General features: G+C 38.0%; 2 protein-coding genes across 5 annotated transcripts; both read left to right on the top strand.

The window, feature by feature from the left end:
* The first annotated feature begins 2,455 nt into the window (after positions 1-2,455).
* LOC113273390 lies at positions 2,456-3,154 on the top strand. Its single transcript, XM_026523123.1, has 2 exons — positions 2,456-2,555; positions 2,649-3,154. The coding sequence occupies exons 1-2, from the start codon at positions 2,456-2,458 to the stop codon at positions 3,152-3,154; spliced, it is 606 nt and encodes a 201-aa protein (XP_026378908.1).
* Positions 3,155-4,549: 1,395 nt separating this feature from the next.
* On the top strand, positions 4,550-8,405 carry LOC113271795. 4 transcript variants are annotated; one of them, XM_026521714.1, is made up of 6 exons: positions 4,550-4,878; positions 4,978-5,090; positions 5,320-6,305; positions 6,890-7,300; positions 7,629-7,795; positions 8,041-8,405. In XM_026521714.1, exons 3-5 carry the CDS (start codon positions 5,359-5,361, stop codon positions 7,789-7,791), a joined length of 1,521 nt encoding a protein of 506 aa, XP_026377499.1. In that variant the 5' UTR covers positions 4,550-4,878; positions 4,978-5,090; positions 5,320-5,358; the 3' UTR covers positions 7,792-7,795; positions 8,041-8,405. The 4 variants fall into 4 exon arrangements, with proteins under 4 accessions (XP_026377499.1, XP_026377498.1, XP_026377500.1 ...); XM_026521713.1 differs by having other exon boundaries at positions 4,551-4,878; positions 7,897-8,405; XM_026521715.1 differs by having other exon boundaries at positions 4,551-4,878; positions 6,953-7,300; positions 7,897-8,405.
* Positions 8,406-20,384: the final 11,979 nt, after the last annotated feature.

Below are 20,384 nucleotides of genomic sequence, written 5' to 3' on the forward strand. Positions count from 1 at the left end.
AAAACTCAACAATCAATTAACTGGTTTAAGGTGAGAGGGATTCATAAATATTTCTGGAAATATTCGACTTTAGCAAGAGTTGGGAAAGAACTATCAGGAGAATTCTCAAGGATTGCGTCTGAAACTCTTAAACTTGAGGGTTTCCATTTTTTTAGAGTAACTGTTGCAGGTGATATTTGTAAGGTTCCGACGGTGTTGGTGACTGTGGTGGAAGAGGTGAAGGTGGTGCTGATGGCGTAGTGGGATCCTAACTATGTGGAGAAGATTCAGCTTTCTCCGCAAGAATATAGTCATAATTTGGGGATTTTTGACGCGGCAGTTAAGGAATTTTCAAATTTTAAAAATGCAGTCAATGACCAGTTGGTGGCGCGAAATAAGGAGTTGGTTATGGAATGCTTTGTTCAAGCTGAGTCAGATAAGGGGGAGTCAGATTCTGTTAGAAGGCCAGAGTTTTCAGATGGAGCTGAAAAGACTATGGAAGCAGGCGGGTCAGATAGCAATGGGTGGGTGTATAAACCGAAAAGGAAGCCGAATTCTAATGCGGGTCAAAATTCAAATTCCGGTGAAATGTTGATACATGGTCAGAATTCGATCGTTAACAATTTGAATTTAAATGTTGGGAATTCTTTTTCGCAATTAAATGTGACAGCTCAGAATTTTAATAAAACAAGGGGAGATGAAGGGGAGGTCCAATAGGGGTTGGGAAATAATGAAATTGAAGAAATTAATTTACTTTCTGAGATAGAGAATAGAGTTGTATTAAAATTAGGAGATGTTCACTTATCTCATACAGAAAGTATGGAGAAAGTTATGGAAGCGGCATAGCTTATTTTGATGCATTGTTGTGCTTATGGAGGGGTTTGTGAGGGAGACAAGCTTGTACTCAAAGATGTGGTGATGAAACGGGTTATGAAATATAAGGAAAGATTCAGGGTAGCAAATCTGAAGAATGCAGCTGAAGCAGCTGAGAGGATAGATGAAGGATGGACTCAGGAGTTGGTGTTAAATGGGCATTTTGTAATGTTTATTCACTTTGTGAGTATAATGAGAGAGCTGAATTTTGGAAGGATTTGGAGGAGGTGAAGGCTTGGTGGGTTGGTCCTATTTGTTTTGCTGGTGATATTAATGCTGTGAGGAATGATGAAGAGAGGAATAGAGGATAAGGGGATAGTAGAAACAAATCCTTTCTTAATAATTTCATTATGGCTCAATAGTTGGTGGATTTACCTTTGGTGGGTGGTGCTTATACTTGGTCTGATATGCAAGTAGATCCATTGCTTTGCAGGTTAGACAAATTTTTGCTCTTTGTTGATATGGATAGTTTATTTCCAGATTCTATTCAAATTGCTTTATCTGATCACAAGCCTATTATGTTGATGACTAAACCAAATATCATGTGTAAGCCATATTTTAAGTTTGAGAATGGATGGTTGCTTCATAAAGATTTTCTTAAGAAGGTGGAGGAATGGTGGGGTGTTATGGATTATCAAGGTCAGGCCAGTTTTGTATTTTTTTTTTAAAGCTGCAAAATTTGAAATATTTTTTGAAGAATCGTAGTAGATTGGAGTTTGGATCTATTAAGGGAGCTAAAGTTGAGCTAACAGAAAAGATTGAGCTTTTGGACCAGATGGAAGAAACTCATGTTTTGTCAGCTGAACAATTTGAAGAGAAAATGGAATGTTTATTGAAGTTGAAAAACTTGAAGGCAGTGGAGGTTAGGAAATGGCATACTAGAGCTAAGAAGAATGATTTCAGGTGGGGGGATTCAAATACTTCTTATTTTCATAGATTGGCTAGTGAAAAAAAGAAGAGGAACACAATTGCCAAGTTGGATATAAAAGGGGTGGAATGTTTTGATCAGGAGAGCATTAAAGTGGAAATGGGGAACTATTTTGAAGGTGTTTTTTCAGAAAAGAATGATGTTGCTTTTTCTATGGAAAATCTAAACTTTAGTATGATTGATGAGGAAGAGAAGTTAGATTTAGAAAAGGATTTTACTGAGGAGAAGGTGTTTGAGGTGGTGAAGAAGTTTGGTGCTAACAAATCCTCGGGTCCTGATGGATTTTCCATGGAGTTTTATAAGCATTGTTGGAGTGTAATTAAGGAAGATTTTATTAGAATGATGAGGGAATTCAACAGATTTGGCTCATGGATTGGAGATTAAATTGTTCTTTTCTTTCTCTTGTTCCTAAGAAGGAGGATTCATGCACTCCAAGAGATTTTAGACCTTTAAGTCTTCTTGGTAGTGCATACAAGATTTTGTCTAAGGTGATTTATAACAGGCTTAAGAAGGTTATGGGGAATTTGGTCTCTGATTTTCAAGGGGCTTTTATGAAGGACAAGCAGATTCTTGATGGAGTTTTGATTGCAGGGAATGTATTGATAGCAGGTTAAAAGATAAAATTCCAGGTGTTCTTTGCAAAATTGATATGGAGAAGGCATTTGATAATGTGAAATGGAAGGCTTTGTGGAAGATTTTGGAGAGGAATGGATTTGGAAGGAAATGGATATCTTGGATGCAGTGGTGTATCTCAACTTCTCATATTTCAGTGTTGGTAAATGGTAGCTCTACTCAGAAGTTTAAGACTTCTAAAGGATTAAGACAAGGAGATTCTTTATCTCCTTTCTTATTTTTGTTGATTGTGAAGTTTTATCTAAACTGATTGAGGATGTTGTTAAGAGAGGACAATTGGATGGTTTTCAAGTAGCAGAGAATGGTGTTATGATAACAAATCTACAGTTTGCTGATGATACTTTGATCTTTGTGGATGCTAGTGTTGATGAGATAAGAAGATTACTATTAATTCTTAACACTTTTGAGCTTCTCACAGGTATGAAGCTGAATTTGGAAAAGAGTTCAATGATTAGTGGGGGGGAAGATGATATGGTGAAGGATTTGGCTATGGAATTGGGTTGTAAAGTGGAAAAATTGCCTTTCAAGTATTTAGGACTGCCTGTTGGAGCTACTGCAAGGAATGCTACTGTGTGGGAAGAGGTGATTCAAAGAATGGAAAGAAAGCTGGCAACATGGAAGAAGAAGTATCTGAACAAAGCTGGCAGGTTAGTGTTGATTAGAAGTTGTCTCTCAAGTTTGCCAATTTACTTTCTTTCTCTCATTAAAATGCCTGCAATGGTGAAGTTGAAATTAACATGATTGATGAGGAAATTTTTATGGGATGAAAGTGATAATAAAAGAAAAATGTACTGGGTTTCATGGCTGAAGATTTGTAAGCCAAAACATAAAGGGGGTTTGGGAGTAAAGAATCCGAAGTGCACAAGTAAAGATTTGAAGGCTAAATGGGTTTGGAGGTATACAAGAGAGAAGAGGGCATTGTGGAGGAAGGTAATTCAGGAGAAATTTAAGAATAAGATGGAAGTTTTAATGCCTACTGATGATGCAACTCCCCAAGGAAGAAGCATGTGGAAGAGTATTTTGCAGTCTTCTGAATTCTTGCAGGATCATGTGGGTTTTAAGCTGAACAATGGTAAATCTATAAGATTCTGGTTGGATAAATGGACACTTAATGGTCCATTGAAGAAGAGATACCCTGCCATTTTTAAGGTTTGTAAGAATAAACAAGCAACAGTTGCAGCGGTGGTGGAAGGACAATTGCAATGTGTAACAAGGAGGAGAATGCAGTATCAAGAGCAACTGGAATGGGATATGTTGTGTAATGAGTTAGGGCCTGTGCACAGTCTGAATAATGAAGCAGGTGAAATAGACTTTTTGGGGAATTTTTCTACTAAGAAGTATTATGAATTGCAGCTGGATGATGAGACTGATTGTGATTTTGAGAAGTTTTGTGGAAGAAAAACATACCACCTAAGGTTAGTTTCATGTTATGGGCTTGTTTTCATGATTCATTACCCACTTTAAGTATGCTGACACACAGAGGGGTGACTGTGCAAAATGAAGTGTGTCCAATGTGCAAGAAGGAAATTGAAGATGCATATCATCTATTGGTGAAGTATTTTTATGCTTTTGAGGTTTGGTCCTATTTTCTTAATGCTTTTAAAGTGGCTTGGGTGGTACCAAATACTGTGAAGGGTTTTTTTGAATCTTGGAGGATGAATAATCTGAATGGGAAGTGCATGGAAGTGTGGTGGAAAATCATATATGCAGTTATGTGGCATTTGTGGAAGGAGAGGAGTAAAAGAGTTCACAACGGTGGTAGGACTAAGGAAGCTTCTGAGATAATCATGGTAGTGAAGCAAACTGTTGCACTTTGGTTCTTTGATAAGGATATTTTTAAGGGTTATTCTGTAAATCAAATTTTGTTCCAATGGAATTCAATTCTGCACATGTAATATATGTGTTGTGTAGATCTTATTATCTTGTACATATTTTTTTCCTTTAATAGAATCTTTTTTTTTTTCAAAAAATCATAATTAATGACCTCATATTATGGGTTATTCATAGGTTGGGCATTAGCCTAGTTAATTTTCCCTCTGAGATAAGCGTAGCAATAGGCCTCAACTTCTCAAGGTGTGTCTTAAAATGTGAAAATGATTTGTTAAAGCACAAAAATTAATCCGAATACCCTAATTAAGGGTTCACCACTCTCCTCCCCGAGTGGGTGTAGGCTCCACAGAAGTATTTTCAAAGAAAAGTACATGTAATCCGAATGAGGATGGCGGGAGAAGTGAACCCTTAACTAATTTGGAGGGAGGGAAAGAAACCCCGAAAAGATCGGTTCACCTTCAACTAATCCAAATCATTTCACACGTAATTCTAACTTTTTGAATTCCTAATTCCAGTTTTATTTTTATTTTTTTCTAATTTCTTCAACTCAAACAACCCAAAAAAAAAAAAAAAATCATCTCAGAGATTCATATTCTTACCACCAATCTCAATCTTCAAACTATCATTTCAACTAGGTAAATTTGTTATTTTTTTAGTTTCATCCTTCCATTTTCCATTTCTTTTTCTGTTAATAAGAAACAATTTTTGTTATATTTTTCTAATTTTGTCTCTAGATTGATTTGGGAGGCAAAAGGATTGAATTTCTCGTTACCTCTACGGCACCCAATAATCACAGTTCCTGGCGGCTCATCAATCCATTATTGTCTGGATAGATATAATCCACTGAGTAAGTTTCTTAATTTTATGTAATTCAATGCTGTCTTTAATTTCTTGTATTAATTTTTGTCATGGCACTTTCATTCATGTTTGTGAGCTAAATTATCTTTCAGCTTTGCAAAAAAATAGTAAATAAAAAATGACCCTTTATAATCTGATCTTTTGTATGTCAAACTCGGAAGATTAAAGGTTATGCGCTCTTTGTTGATGGTTCCGTTTCATGTTTTTTCTTGTTTCAGCATTTATAATTAAGATGTTTTTCGGGACCTAGTTAGAGCATGAATTCAATGATGGAATTTCGAGATGGGCGGCATGACAGTAATAATCATTCTATGACAAAATCTGAAACTACTCTTAGCGAAAGTGATCTTTTAACGCCGAGCAAGAAGTCTGGGTCCTCATACTCGCCTTCTTCTCCCTCATCTTCTTCATCCGGCTCTTCATTTGATGAAGGTTTCTTCCAACTAGAAGGAACCAAGGATAACACGTCGCAAACAGGCACTCATAAACTTGGTGAAAACACTCATTTGGCTTTAACAAATGGTCATGACAAGGAGGACATCCCCATCATTGTTTTCTCTCCAAAATCCCAAGGATCTGATCTTGGTTCTTTGGGACCTGCCTCGCCAAGATATGTGTCAAGCGGATTGGTGAAGCAATCCCCTCCAATCCAAGTGATGGGCAGGACAGATAACTTTGAAAACTCTTACAGGATTCCGTCTTCTGTGTTTTCAAGAAGTAAATCCACAACACCACAAGAATGGAGTGTGGCTTCCAATGAATCGTTGTTCAGCATTCATGTGGGGAATAACAGTTTCTCTAGAGAACAAATGGCTTTCCTTGGTAAATCTGGGGAGTTGGTCTATCCTCTTACCAAATCAGGAGAGTTGGTCTACCCTCCTCTTAACAAGTCTGGAGAGTTAAAATCTCCTGATTCTAAGTCGTCTGGAGAGTTGGTTTACCCACACTCTGGCGAATTTATCAGCTACCAAACTAGTGCACCCCAAGATAGCACGGTAGTAAAATCTGACAATAATACTTTGAATTTGGGGGAGGAGTTAGGTGTAACTGAAGCAGCAGCAGAAACCATGAAGGAGGTCCTGAGGGTTACTGCAGAAGACCGTTATAAGGAAAACGCACCTACCGAAGCGGTCCGCCTTTCTTTTAGTATCTCTCCCCGCTCTGATGAAAGTGGAACCAGCGTCCAATCTTTTGCTTTTCCCATGTAAGTTGCAGAAAAAATTTCATATCTTATCCATATTTTAGCACTTATAAGTACTACTTATTATGTGTGTGTGTGTGGTTACGGCGTTATTTATGATGTTTCTATATAACTATGAGCTGTTGAAGCTGACTTGCCAAAGGTAGGATTGATAAGTGTTGCATCAAAACGCGTTTTGCTCCGTTGTTTGTGAATTTATTTTAAATTATATGTCGCATATGGCACTCTACATGATATTGAATAGGATCACCAATGTCAGAAATGGTTTTGCTCTTTCTAGAGATTGTTTAGGTGATGATGACTTAAATCTTCCCCAAAACTTTTCCCTTGCCAGGCTTTTCTTATTTTGTTGATCCTACACTCCCACATGGAAAGTATTGTGCTTGTATATTTTTTTAGAGGAAATCACAGGTTGCTCTTTGTATAACTGGTTGTTTTCCTTTTCAACATGCTTATGAATGTATCTTTAAATGCTTGTAGATTGGTAAGTATCTCTCTTTTCCTCCTTTTGATGGATGCAAAACGTGTCTAATGTTATCCGTTCACGTGTCTGCATATCTAATATATGCATTCATATATGTATTAAGGTGTCTGATTATGTGGATGAGGAAACCCTTTATGTGGATGAGGAAACCCTTTATGTGCTGCAGAAGGAGAAAGAAGTGTGCAAGGCCATCCTGCTACTGTTGTGCACGGCCATCCTGCCACTGTTGTGCACGGCCATCCTGCCACTGTTGTGCATGGCCGTCCTGCCGCTGTTGTGCATGGCCGTCCTGCCGCTGTTGTGCATGGTCGTCCTGCCACTGTTGTGCACGGCCATCCTGCCACTGTTGTGCATGGCCATCCTGCAACTGTTGTGCATGGCCATCCTGCTACTGTTTCAACTGTAGACGGGCGTTCTGCTACTGTTCCTGGCCATCCTGCTCCTGTTGTAACGGTAGTTGGGCGTTCTGCTACCATTCAAACTGTAGCAGAATCTTTTGTTGTCGATCTAGAACGTATGCTTCTCACTCTTTTTTCTACCTATATTCTGTAACTTTGTCTTCCTCCCAATTTCACATTTCTCTCTCTCATTCTTTCTACGGGTCATGTGTCCACCATGTGAGCGCTTCTCCACATTTACAATTTCATCTACTAAGAGGAAATCCACATATATGTTCTGTTTTTGAGTGGTTTTACTCTCTTCGTAGACAAAGCTCGTCTCACATGCAAGTTTCTCATACCAGACACATTTTAACACAACATTCACTTTAAACGCATGACTCTAAATTTGGTTTTAGAATTTTTATTCTCAACAGCTCCTAATGGAAACTGGTTTCTTTGCAGATTGACAGCGGGGGATAGAGGAAAAAGTAGCTCCGCTAAGACGGATCCTGAGCTACAACAACTAGAGCAGCATACACCGTCCAAAGACATTCCAGCAGCCCCTAACACCCTTGGCTCGAGATGGTTCAGCTGTTTCTCTTGTTGCCATATCTGCAAATGCTAACAGAGTAAGTACTCAAGACATGAATCTTGTGGCCACTCTAGTAAGAAAATGAAAACTAGATTTCAAAACAGTAATACTTTTGTGTGGCTTTACCTTCCTGTTCAGATTTCGTTCATTTTGGATATCATCATGACCTTTAATGCGAGGTCGTTACAGTATCCCGTCAGATATTACAAACTGTCATTACTGCTGGTCGTCAGTCTTTCCCTCTCCAATATGCTTCCCGTGCTTGATTCAGTTGTGTTATAAGATTGCTTTAGGGACAATGATGGAAGAACAAATAGTTGAGGGAAGTGCGTATTCTGAAATCAGTATAAACATCGGAACAGAAGTTTTATTTGTACGAGGAGCTTGGCAACTGATTCTTGGTTAGAGTAAAAGATTCATACCGTAAACTGTATGATGATACTTGTTGAAAATATTCTGTATATTATTCTTCTGAATACATTCATACATACATACGTATGTAACAAGGGTTATAATAGTATTAGATTTTTCTCAACCTTTCATTTATTTGTGTTCAGACTGATTGATCTTGTAAACACCATTTTATAAATCTCTCATCAGCATGCGCTGAAGTGAATGCAAATATAGCTTAACTTGAGTTTGCTGCATTTCTTGTTGTTGAACTGATAGTTGCAGTAATTTGGCATAAATTGTGGCCAAAGTTATTGAAGTATGCTTGAATGATAAGAGGCTTAACATAAGTGTATGTACGTCGTCTCCGGGTGGATTCTCATAAATTACTACCATTGAGAACTTCAACCTTTTGGCAAATTTCCAGTACTTTGGCCGACTGACTGGACTTCCTTCAGAGGATGTCCAAAACTTCAACCTTTGGTGGACAACAAATAAGCTTGGGCAAAATGGGAAATTGATTTTGAAAAGGGGGTTGAATCTGTCTTCTTCGTTCGTAAATTTTCTGAGCTCATTTTAAAACTCAGAGGCGTGTAAAAAATCCCCTAAAGTGAGAAATGAAAGCCCTAATTGTATAAAGGCTCTTCTTTATTCACTGCATATTCTGTGTACTTTCTTTCTTTCTGAAGGCTACAGTCAAAGATTTCACACCATGTTCTCTGTAATTTGTGGTATTATAAATTGGGTTAGCAAGAGGAAAAGAGTGATGATCGATGAAGAAGAAGAGCAGCAGCAGCAGCAGAAGAAGAAGAAGCAAAAAAAGATTTCTTCATCTTCTTGTCCATATCTTCCTCAGGAATTAGTAGTGGAGAACATTTTGACCAGATTATCAGTTCGGGATGCACAGCTCGGTTCACTTGTGTCAGTAAGTATTGGTACAATTCTATTGTTAATGACAATGGATTTGCTAGGTCTCATTTAGCTCATCAACAGAAGAAGATGAATAGCAGAAATTTATCCTTTAGTCTCCTTAACGTAGATGATAATCATGATTATGGGACAGCAAATTACTTTTTAAATTTACAAAAGGATAGCCATAATCAACATGATAGCAATATTAATTTTTACAAATTTGAATTAATAATGGGATCAGAATCACCACTAGTAGCGTATGAATCAGTAGGTAATTGTAATGGTTTAGCTTGTGTGAAACGGGCGAGTCAACCTGATGAAGAAATTACTGTCATTAATCCATTTAGGAGTGAAACACTTACCCTCATTACTGAGATTGGGGGAGGAGGAGGAGGGGGATCATTAGAACATTTGTGTCAAGGTTTTGGTTTTGATTCATCGTCACAAGAATATAAGGTTGTACTTATTTATACAACTTCAACAACAGCCGGCGATCAAGGGTTTATTTGCAAGGTTGTCACATTGGGAGATGCATCATGGAGAGAAGTAGTTACTAGAACCTCTGAAATCTCACCACCACCAGGTTGTTCTCCTTTTCCAAGTCGAATGGTGACAAGAATTTGGAAAAATACACATAAATCAGCCACCATTGTGGGGGTGATCTTTTATGGAGGGTAACTAATACTTGTGATGGTGGCATTGAGACCGAAATGTTGCTCTTGTTCGACATTCTTAATGAGAAAATTCAGCTCATTTGACTCCCAACTAGATGTAATTCTCTGGTCCGGGCGATATATGAGGATGCTTATTTAGAGGTTGTTCATCATCTTTTGGAGTTTAAAGGATATCCCTGTGTTGCACGTTCCGAAAAGATAATGATGACCGAGAGAGTACACCCTCGCCGTTGTAAGACTGGATTTTGTGGTTACGGTTTTAAGGTCCATCTGTATATATTGAAGGACAAGGTCAAGCAGAAGTGGATAGAGGAGGAAACTTTTGATGTTAGAATGAAGGAGAACAGCGTATTACAAGATCCCTTTTGTTGTTTCTTTGGCTATACTACTAATGCTAATACTGGTAACAATCATCCTACAGGTACATTCAGTTTCTCTGATCAGTTGATGTTGTATTGGTTTGATGGGGGATGTCTTATATTCTACAACCTGCAAATGAAACATTATAACGTGGTAGAGGGCACCCGCTCCTGTAATGAGGAAAATCGTGCTATTTTTGAGGCTAAGATGTCAGGGATCCTGGTATTGGTGAGGATAATGATACTCATTGCCCCTGCTCTGACTATCAGCTGCACGCGCAAATGGAAAACATCATTTCACTAACAAAGTTCATTCCTGAAGGAGTCAAAGTTGCTGAATTTGATTGTATCGAAGACTAGATGCTGTTCATTCCTGAAGGAGTCAGAGGATGGGTGTCTAGACCCTATTCGGTAAAATCACTAAAGCATTATGCTTTCTTTTAAGTCGTTTGCTCCTATTTTAGGTTTTACACGGAGTTATTTTCAGAACTTTAGACAATGCATGTTACTAGTAGGTATGCTCAAACCTTTTCTCAGCTATTCACGATGTTTTGATGAGATTGTTCGCTGTTCTGTTTTCTGGGTTCCCATCTTTCTAGCTTGAAGGTTGAAGCAATACACCGTACGAAATGTGCTTACTTACGAATTTAACAGGAGTCTTAGAAACTGAAACATATGACATCTCAGTTGTAAACAGTTTCGATCGAGGATTCACATTCCACTTCGGTTAGGTTGCTTATATATTGTACTTTTGAGATCTCTTATGTCTAAATCTAGGTTGCGCATCTCGTCTGGTACATTGTTAACGCCTCGTGCAGGAGGATTCTCTTTTTGTTACTCTCCTAATTTCATACTGTACTAATTATCAACGCTGAATTGGGGGTCAGGACACATTTTATACCCACACCAAAAGATATACGGGGCTTCCAAAATGATGGTGAAATAACTATTTTACCCTTCTCTAATAACTTTTTCTCCTCCCATTCTTCTTCTCCTCTGCTCCCTCTCTCCCATTGTCTCCCATTCCATTAACGACTTCCGAGAAGAAAAAAAATTCTCACCGATTCATCGTCGTAAGTGAACTAAAACCCCTTAATCTAAGTTGGGTTTGCGTTTTAATTTGATTTGTTGATTGAAACATTAGGTTTTTCTAGGGATTTCTAAATCGTTAACGATTCTTCTCGACGAACCTTTTTAAATACGAACGACTCTATCTTATGCAGAACCACCTCTCTGTCCCAAACAGTGACAGGGTCGACAATATATTTCTAAAGCATTAACGATTCTTTGTTTGACGACCCCTTTATGAAACTAACGACTCTATATGATACAAAATTTATTTCCTGTTCAAAAAATAGGAAGGATCGTCATGTCAAATGGTTGTAGTCGTTAACTATGTTGAAGGGTCGTGATGTCAAATTTTTGAAGTCGTTAACGGTGTTGAAGGGTCGTTTGGTTTATAAATTTTGCCTGCCGACCCTTGATCTATAAAATAGCTTGCTAGGGTCGTCAATATATAGGAATGCCTAATTAACGACCCTAAGAGTAACATCTTTAGAGAGTAAAAAGTTTTAGAGTCGTTGGGTTCTAAACATATTAAGTTAACGACTCTATATGACCTAACTAGCTGGAGTCGTCAATTATATCACACTTGGTTGACGATTTTTCATAACGTGCAAAAGTTGCAGGTTTGAGTCGTCAGAGGTTGTGTCAAGTAATTGACGACTCCTTAGAGTCGTTCGTTTATTACCCTCTAGACTTAACGACCCTCACTCTGAGTAGTTGCATAGTGTACATGAATCGACCACTTGTGGCGTCATTCATACAATTTGAAGAGTATAGGAAGTTTACCTGATTGTTTTGAGCTTCGGGTTCTTCATTTTGAGGATTGGTTCCTTCATTTTGAGCAATATGATTCCTCCACTGGAATCCCCTAAAAACTCAACTTCTTCCTCTCCACAACACAAAAACAAAATTTTTCTTTTATCAAAATTTTATCCCTAAATCTGATTTTAATCTAATTAAACTAATTAACAACTAATTAACTTAATTACCACTAATGATTTGGGGTAGTTTAGCCATTTAAAAAAGTTAGGGATAACTCCCAATTACTATTTCATGACTTTTTTTTGTCCTGTAGCTAGGAGTCCCCAATTATTTTTCCAGGGCCCCCAATTCAGCCATTATTTGTTGCAGTTAACATTCTAAAGTTTGGCAGTGTACTCGCATGTAACGGCGGTTTACAAATTTGGTACTCCCTCCGTTCCTTTTTAATAGGCTGGTTTTGTTTTTAGAGAAATTTAAGAAAATTAAGAGAACTAATCATTGAAAGTGGTCATCATGACACTTGTCAATAAAAGAAGTGAAGTGAAATGGTCCCCGTGACACTTGTCAGCAAAAGAAGTAAAGTGAAATGGTCCACATGACACTTGTCATCAAAAGAAATTAAGAGAAAAGTGGTCCCAAAAAATTAAAGTAACATTTGACTTTCCCAATTAAGAAACCAACCTATTTTCTTGAAACATTTATTTATAGAAACCAGCCTATTAAAAAAGAACGAAGCGAGTACATTATTTTCTTTTTTTTCTTTTTTGATTAATTTTAGGAGGAACATTTGTACGTGGTATTTATGGTAAAGCTTGGTCCTATGGGTACTAATCTAGCAGCTAGATTAGCAGTCCATGTCAGCTAGCGCAACCTTGGTGGCTTGAGAAGTTTCTTTTCAATTCTTTAGAAGCAAAAGTTAAATTTTTGGGGATCAAAATCTTTTTGCTTCTGACTTTTGGTATTGGCTTCGGATTCTCATATCTACTACATATTAATTTGGATTTGCAAACTAGGCAACAACGAGGAAGCCAAAGAATGTTGAACTACATAATTTTAGCATCATTTGTTAAGTAAATCAAAGAAACTAAAATTGTGAGGGTCAGACTCAAAAAGTTATATGGGGGCTCACAGCCACCCACATGATCTTGACCGGTGCGGCTACGATGTGGTCGGGTCACATACTTTCCCTCTTTAAATGATGACACGTCGCATAAAGCAAGAAGAAATTTTTTGGAAAACAGTTTTATTACCTAACTGTTTTTCCTTTTCCTTTCTATAACTTCCTACTTTTTCTGAAAAGTGAAACAATTAAGGGAATTTGAAGGGGGCATGTTTTTTAGTTAAATAGGTGTCAGATAATGAAGAGGGGCCACATACAAAATTGATGTGGCCCGACCACTGTTGGGCCCTAAAAGGGTATAGAAATTTTCCCCGGCAGCGGCGCCAAAAACTTGGCAGGTCCGGAAGGGTGTATTAAATGATGCGATGAAAACGGGCCTACAGTAATACCGCAAGTGCACGGTCGTCAGTTGTAGCTCGTGCAAGTACGGGTCGATCCACAGAGATTGGGTGTGTTTCGGAAATGTGTCTTAGCTAATTGGGTTCCTGAATTTTGCTTTGGGCTTAGAAGCCCTTTGGAAGTGTTGGGCTTAATGTATTATTGGGTTTGTTAATAATGAAAGGAACTGAGCTTGGGCTCAGTTTGTTCTTTTGAAATACAAATGGGCTTTGGCCTTTGAGTTTAGGCTTATGGAATAAGCCCACAAGTTGGTTGCATTGGACTGGGCCTTAGTGAATTTGGGGTTTTGGTTTAAGACAAATGGGCTTTGGTTAAGCCCACAGGTTGGCTGAATAGGGCTTCAGTTTGAGTTGAGCTTTGGTCTTCAGATGAGCTCAAATTGTGCTCTGGGCTTTTGGGCTCAATGGGTTTTTGCCTTTGCTTGGCTGCAGGAGGCAGCAAATCTGCACAGCAGCTGCACAAGCAGTGCAAGTAGCAGCTAGGCAGCAACAGCTGCAGCAGCAGCTGAAGAGAACAATGCAGCAAAGGAGCTGCACAGCAAGATAGGAAAGCAGCAGGAGAAGCAAATAGAATGTACAAGCAATGGAAAGCAAAGCAAGAGAGTTGCAGGGCAAATGGAATAAGAGAAGCAACAGAACAAAAGCAATGGAAAGATTAAACAGCAACAACAGAACACAAAGGCAAAACAAAATGACACAAAGGATGAACCAAGGCCTAAGGCCAAGGGCAGGGTTATGGTGAAGAAATTGAAATGAGGCAAGCTAGGTAGAAAACATTCAGGAGGTAAACTCAAAGAATGGGAAGAAAACTAGCTTGCTTTAAGCACTAGTTTCCCCCAATGCACAACCAATACTACAACCTAAGCATACATCAAGAATGGCAAGAAAATCAGCTTGCTATGAGCACTGATTTCTTGCCATTGCACAATTAGCATAAAGCTTCAAAGAAATCTAGCCTAGCATTCCATCATGTACTGACAGTGACAGGAGCAACAACAAACATGAAGTGAATTGATACTGACAGTGAGCAATGAGAGAGTGATACTAAGGTTTTCAACTCCACCACTAACTTATGTTTAAGCATTCACTGAATACACTCTTGTTCTTGTATTGACATGGGTGAAGATATTGATCTTACCTTTATCTAAGAAGTTTCTCCATCAGAGAAATCAAAACCAACATAAGTATTGCTCCATAGTACTAAGTGTCTGGCTAAAGTACACCTAGTCTAAGGCTCAACAGTGGCCTGGTTTAGCATGATTGGTGGCTATGTCCACATAGAGGGAGTCTAACTACAATGCATACAGGGCATGAATTGTGAAAGCTAAATGAAGACATTGCAATTTGATTTTCTACTAAGCATTTTTAACAATCAAGCATGCATTATCAGTGGACACAAAACACATGTTAGGGCTTCATTGAGACCCTAGTAACTGAAATAAAACATGAACTGAAATTAAAACTGGAATTGAAATTGAACTGGACTCTTGAGCTTGGCTAACCCAAGTCTCAATTGGTGCTCTGGCTAGCCCAGGCATGAGTTCTACAACACCCATAACATCAATTTATAGTTTACAATTTATCTCAAAAAAAATCCCTAATTTCAGAATTAGGGTTTTGGAAATTTAGGTTAAACAATCTCACCACAGCTCTGAATGTTGTCTCCTCTGCCTTTTGTCGACAACCCATGCTCCCAATTGCTCTGCCACTCGTCTCCATCGTGTATGAAAGCCATCTGCTACTCGTACTCAAACCCTAGTTCTCTTAGATTTATCTCATAGGGTGAATGAGATAGAGGTGAGAGAAGTAGAGTGATGAGTGATGTTTATGGGGGAAGGGTAGAGGGGTTGTGTGGTTGGAGAGGCTCGAGATGGTGAAGTGGTACAGGAGTTCGAGAAGGAGAAATTGCAGGGGTCTGCAACTGTCGGGGGAAGAAGGGTTTTTGGGTGAAAACGAATGTTTGGCTCGACTGGTGTAGGTGATGGGATATTTGATGATACGGTGTTGAGCGGAATCATCTGAAGTTGATGCGCAGCGAGTGGATGATGATGGTTCGTCACGACTGGGCTGAATCGAACGACTACGATAGAACGTGCTCTGACTGACCGTTGGATTGTGTAGCACAACAAAACTGATGGATCCAGATGGAGTTAGGTGCTGTAGTATGTGTCGAGATCAGCAAGTTTGATGTCCAACGAATACGAAACCGTAGGATGCGTAGATGATGGATCAGATCGGACGGATGAGAGCTGAGGCGGGCTTTTGGGCTTGGTCTTGGACTTAGGTTTAGAATTTGAGCTTGGGCCTTAATTTTTCTTAGCCCACTTCTTCTCTTAAGAGTAATTTCTTCCTCTTCAAGCCCACCTCTAGTTGATCCGGCTCTTGCGAACATCATTCTTCGATGCCTTTCTGCGGGGAGCCTTTGCCGTTTCTTTGCTCTTTTTGCTCCGTGAGTTAACCAGGCTTTATTTGGTACCTAAAAATGCAAAATTAATTAATAAAAGTATTTATTCTTGAAAACAACGAAAACACAGAATATGGGATAAAATGTAGAATTAATGCGCAAAAGATGAGTTAAATGCCAACAAAAAGGGATAAATATATACAATATTTGGCACTCATCAAATACCCCCAAACCTGAATTTTACTTGTCCTCAAGTAAAACAGAACTAAGGAAATCCTAACTATACCACTGTCGCTGGTCTCTCGAATGCATTTAGCGTATGCACTAAGCCTTTTAAACCACTAAGTGTCCCTAGTGGACGAGTTGAAGTCTCGTGAAGGTTTACCAGAGGTGTGCCTACAAAACCTAAGGACAAAATATAAGCTCATATTCCATCAAACGTGACATGTGCAAAACAGTTTAAGCTCACAGCAAAATGGAGATGTCAATCTAGCTATCGAAGGCACAATCCTAGCACTGATAACAAATAAGGACATGTGATAAGAGTGTAAAGTGTATCTACACATGTGTAAAGAAAGATCTGAAGTTATGACTACTAATCACCAAGAGATAGTTTCTCAGGCTAAGAACTGAGGTCGAAATCTAGCTAGCTGTCCGGACTTTACGAGAATTGTGAATGAGTTGGAGGTATTTCACAATTTCTCGCGTTGTACATCAATGGCATACACCCTCCTTGCTTATTACAAGAAACAACAAAAAATTTACATGACTCTTATTTACATTGACTACTCTCTTTTATTTTTGGAACAAGAGATGATGGAATTGATAAATACTTGATTTTTTTTTTTTTTTTTTTTTTTTTTTTTTTTTTTTTTTTTCTGATATATACATCGTTTTTTTTTTTTTTTTTTTTTTTTTAACAAGAAACACTTTTGATACATAACAAAGAAACAAAAAATTACATGACACTTTGCAAGAGGTAGCCCTTTTTGATGCACCCAGTTAAATTCGATGGTTGTCTTTCTTAATGTAACCTCCACCTTCTATCCCAACCAACCAAAGAACAAGCTAGTCAAGTTTCGTTCAGTATTCTAAAGTGATTGGCAATCGTAACTTCCTATCCAACACCTTGAAGATCGAGGCCATACATGTATTGGTAGATCGTGCGCGTGCAAATTTCTTATCACTATGTGAATTGTGCTAGAATCAGGGTGCCTAAATATCTAGACTAAGACTCCTAATAAAATACATATTTGCACAAGAGTCAACATTTCAAGGTAAATGAGCTCCATTTTTATGATTTTTCATTTTTTAATTTTTTGAATTTTGATTTTTTAATTTTTTTGGAATTTTTCAATTTTTTCAAAAAGAAGGAGTTCGTTTTAATTCATATTATGGCATATTATCGTGGTATCTACTCTATACCCCCAAACCTAAACTAAACATTGTCCTCAATGTTTCAAAATATGGAAAGAATTATAACAATATATGAAAGGGAACATGCTGAGTAGAGTAAAAGGAGAGAGAATACCCGATTTCGGCGAAAGCAGAAAAACTCCGTTATTCAAGGCAAAAATCCAACATATTTCAGCCGAGATCATATTGGATTAGCAAAATATATACAAAAGGAACAAAAGGGTTTTTAAAATTTTTATCTACTGGATTATATACAAAAAATTCACCATACACTAACAATCTAAAGAGTTGAGGATCAACCCAAAAGACGAAGTGTAGACATTTCAACAGCTTCACACAATAATAACAGGAAAGAAACGCAAGTGAAACTGTGAAACAAAATGAGCTACCCCCAAACCTGGATTTTACAGAAGATATAATTTTGAAAACAAAATCGCGCAGTTTTGGGGGTTCATCATGCAAAAGGTCTAGCTCGAAATGAACTGTGCTAGGGACGGGCACACATGCTAATTCCAACTGTGGTTCCTCAAATGTATTATATTTGGAAGCAAAATAGTCCAAGAGGACTTGGGAAGCACACAGTTCCAAACCTAGGTTAGGAATTTTCAGAAAAATTGGTTTTACAATATTGGTACAAACCAAATCTAGGTTGGGTGGAAGGCCATCAGATTGTGACTTAGGTAGAAGAATAGGCATATCATTATCAATCAAATCAAAATCTTCTAACTCATCTACACATGTCACATCATGCTCACAATCATCAATCACATTGGCAGGTTCACACTTAGAATCATCAACATCATCAACAAATTTATTCTCATGCATCGGCAAATCAGGAGAAATATCACAATGTGACCTAGGTAGAGAATCAGACACATCAAATATATTTTCATGCATATTAGTGTCTACAGAAGATTCAACTATTCCTATGTCATGCTCATCTTCACAGAATAATTGTACGAATCCCATGTCAATATCAAAATCATATGAATTACCATGAGTATCAGAAAAAACAACATTCATGAAGGTCGAGGGCGAGAAGCCATATGTTATTGAACCAACAGGTTCCACAATATTTTCATGTTCTTCTAACACATCATCATAATCATCATAATCATCATCATGGTAGCATGCATATTGGTCCTCATTAACAGTGGTGGTGTCGTTAGTCAATTCATGTTCCTCTAAATTAGGTTCATATTCAACATCATTTACATGAATGGGACTAGACACTTCATTAGGGACAACATACATTTCCTCATGAATTTCCTCCTTTTGTAGGTGAAGCAAAATCTGATCTAAATATGCCTGAATTCGTGATGTAGATCTATCGAAGTTTTGCTCACTAAGTCTTAAAGCTTCTGTGGTGGAGTCTAAATTCATGGGAGTACAAAATTCTTCATGTTCAAATTGTGGTGAATGGTACATGTATGCATGGTCATTAGGGTCTACAAAATATTGATCGCAACCCTCAAAGGATTGATTATGGTCCCAATGACTACCATTCTCACAATTCATGGGCATTTCATACATTGGATTTTCTCTGATTGCCTAAAATTATGCAAAATATGACAATTTTCAACATGGTGGTCTAAACTACCACATGCAGGACATGCATAGATTTCAGGTTTCCTAAGAAAATTAGATGTGACAGATTCCTCATGTGATTGCATTTCTAAAGCTGCGATTCGAGCTTCTAATTGATCCACAAGAGATGATTGTGTGAGTGAGGCACTAGCAAAATGTTCATTTTCACGTTGTGGCGAATGATGCATGTGTGAATAGTCATTAGGGTTCATGTATTGAGGCTCGGGACTTTGAAAATGTCCATAATAATTCCTATAACTATTGACATCATGGTCCGTGGGAGGTTCATAACGTGAAGTTTGTCCATACGCAAGTTCTCTAAGGGATTTATTGTATTCCCCAACTGTAGAAAAAGATCTATACATGATTGGGCTCAAAAGCTAAGTAACTATGTTACAAAGCCCAAAATTTGGTTTTTAATGGGTTTGGATTTTTGGGAAAAATTTGGTTTTATGGGTAACATTTGGTTTTTTGTCGGGTTTGAAAAGAAATTTGGTTTTTTAATGTTGGGAGCAAGATAAAATTTGGTTTTAAAATCTGGGAGCAAGTAAAATTTGGTTTTTTTTTTTTTTTTTTTTTTTTTTTTTTTTTTTTTTAAATAAAATGAAGAAAATAAAATTTGGTTTTTGAAATGGGAGCAAGCCCACTGTGCAAGCCTCTAATGAAATGGAAGCTGCGGCCTACGAAAATTCAAGTTTTAATTTTGAAAGTTTAATTTGGCCCAGTTGGTTAAGGCCCGACGTTTGTTTTTAAAACTTTGGTTTCGAGGTTCACTTACAAGTCCACAATCAGTTATAAGCTCAGCTGGGTTTAAACCCAGAGTCTAAAATACAAGTCCAATGAAAGAATTTAAACAAGCCCACACAAAATAAATACAAGCTCACAAATTAAACAAACAAGCCCACAAATAAATCATTACAAACCCAAAATAGAAAAATAAAAAGCCCAAAAAAATTGGGTTAATTATTACAAGCCCACAATTAAAAAAATTGGAAGCCCACAGGTTGGGTTCTCTCAATGAAATGGGTTTAGGCTTACCTTTTTAGCACAGCCCAGCTGCTCTGATATTGTTGCAAAAACCCAGTTGGGTTTTGGTTCTTTTCCTTAGTGGCGTCCCAGCAGAGGAAAAACAGGTTCAGAATCAGCAGGTCCAATAGCAAATGAAATGAAGCAGATGCAGATGCAAATGCTATGAATTGAAATACAAAATAGCTAAGAAAAACACAGATAAAACACAGCACCAATCCCCGGCAGCGGCGCCAAAAACTTGTTGGGCCCTAAAAGGGTATAGAAATTTTCCCCGGCAGCGGCGCCAAAAACTTGGCAGGTCCGGAAGGGTGTATTAAATGATGCGATGAAAACGGGCCTACAGTAATACCGCAAGTGCACGGTCGTCAGTTGTAGCTCGTGCAAGTACGGGTCGATCCACAGAGATTGGGTGTGTTTCGGAAATGTGTCTTAGCTAATTGGGTTCCTGAATTTTGCTTTGGGCTTAGAAGCCCTTTGGAAGTGTTGGGCTTAATGTATTATTGGGTTTGT

Source organism: Papaver somniferum, chromosome 4 (assembly GCF_003573695.1).
Source record: "Papaver somniferum cultivar HN1 chromosome 4, ASM357369v1, whole genome shotgun sequence".
NCBI lineage: Eukaryota > Viridiplantae > Streptophyta > Magnoliopsida > Ranunculales > Papaveraceae > Papaver > Papaver somniferum.

Coding starts and splice junctions, on each gene's coding strand:
- LOC113273390 (XM_026523123.1), top strand. CDS start 2,456: ATGGAAGGCTTTGTGGAAGATTTTGGAGAGGAATGGATTTGGAAGGAA. Junction 2,556..2,648: donor CTTCTCATATTTCAGTGTTG/GTAAATGGTAGC, acceptor TTGATTGTGAAG/TTTTATCTAAACTGATTGAG.
- LOC113271795 (XM_026521714.1), top strand. CDS start 5,359: ATGAATTCAATGATGGAATTTCGAGATGGGCGGCATGACAGTAATAAT. Junction 6,306..6,889: donor CAATCTTTTGCTTTTCCCAT/GTAAGTTGCAGA, acceptor ATATGTATTAAG/GTGTCTGATTATGTGGATGA. Junction 7,301..7,628: donor TTTTGTTGTCGATCTAGAAC/GTATGCTTCTCA, acceptor GTTTCTTTGCAG/ATTGACAGCGGGGGATAGAG.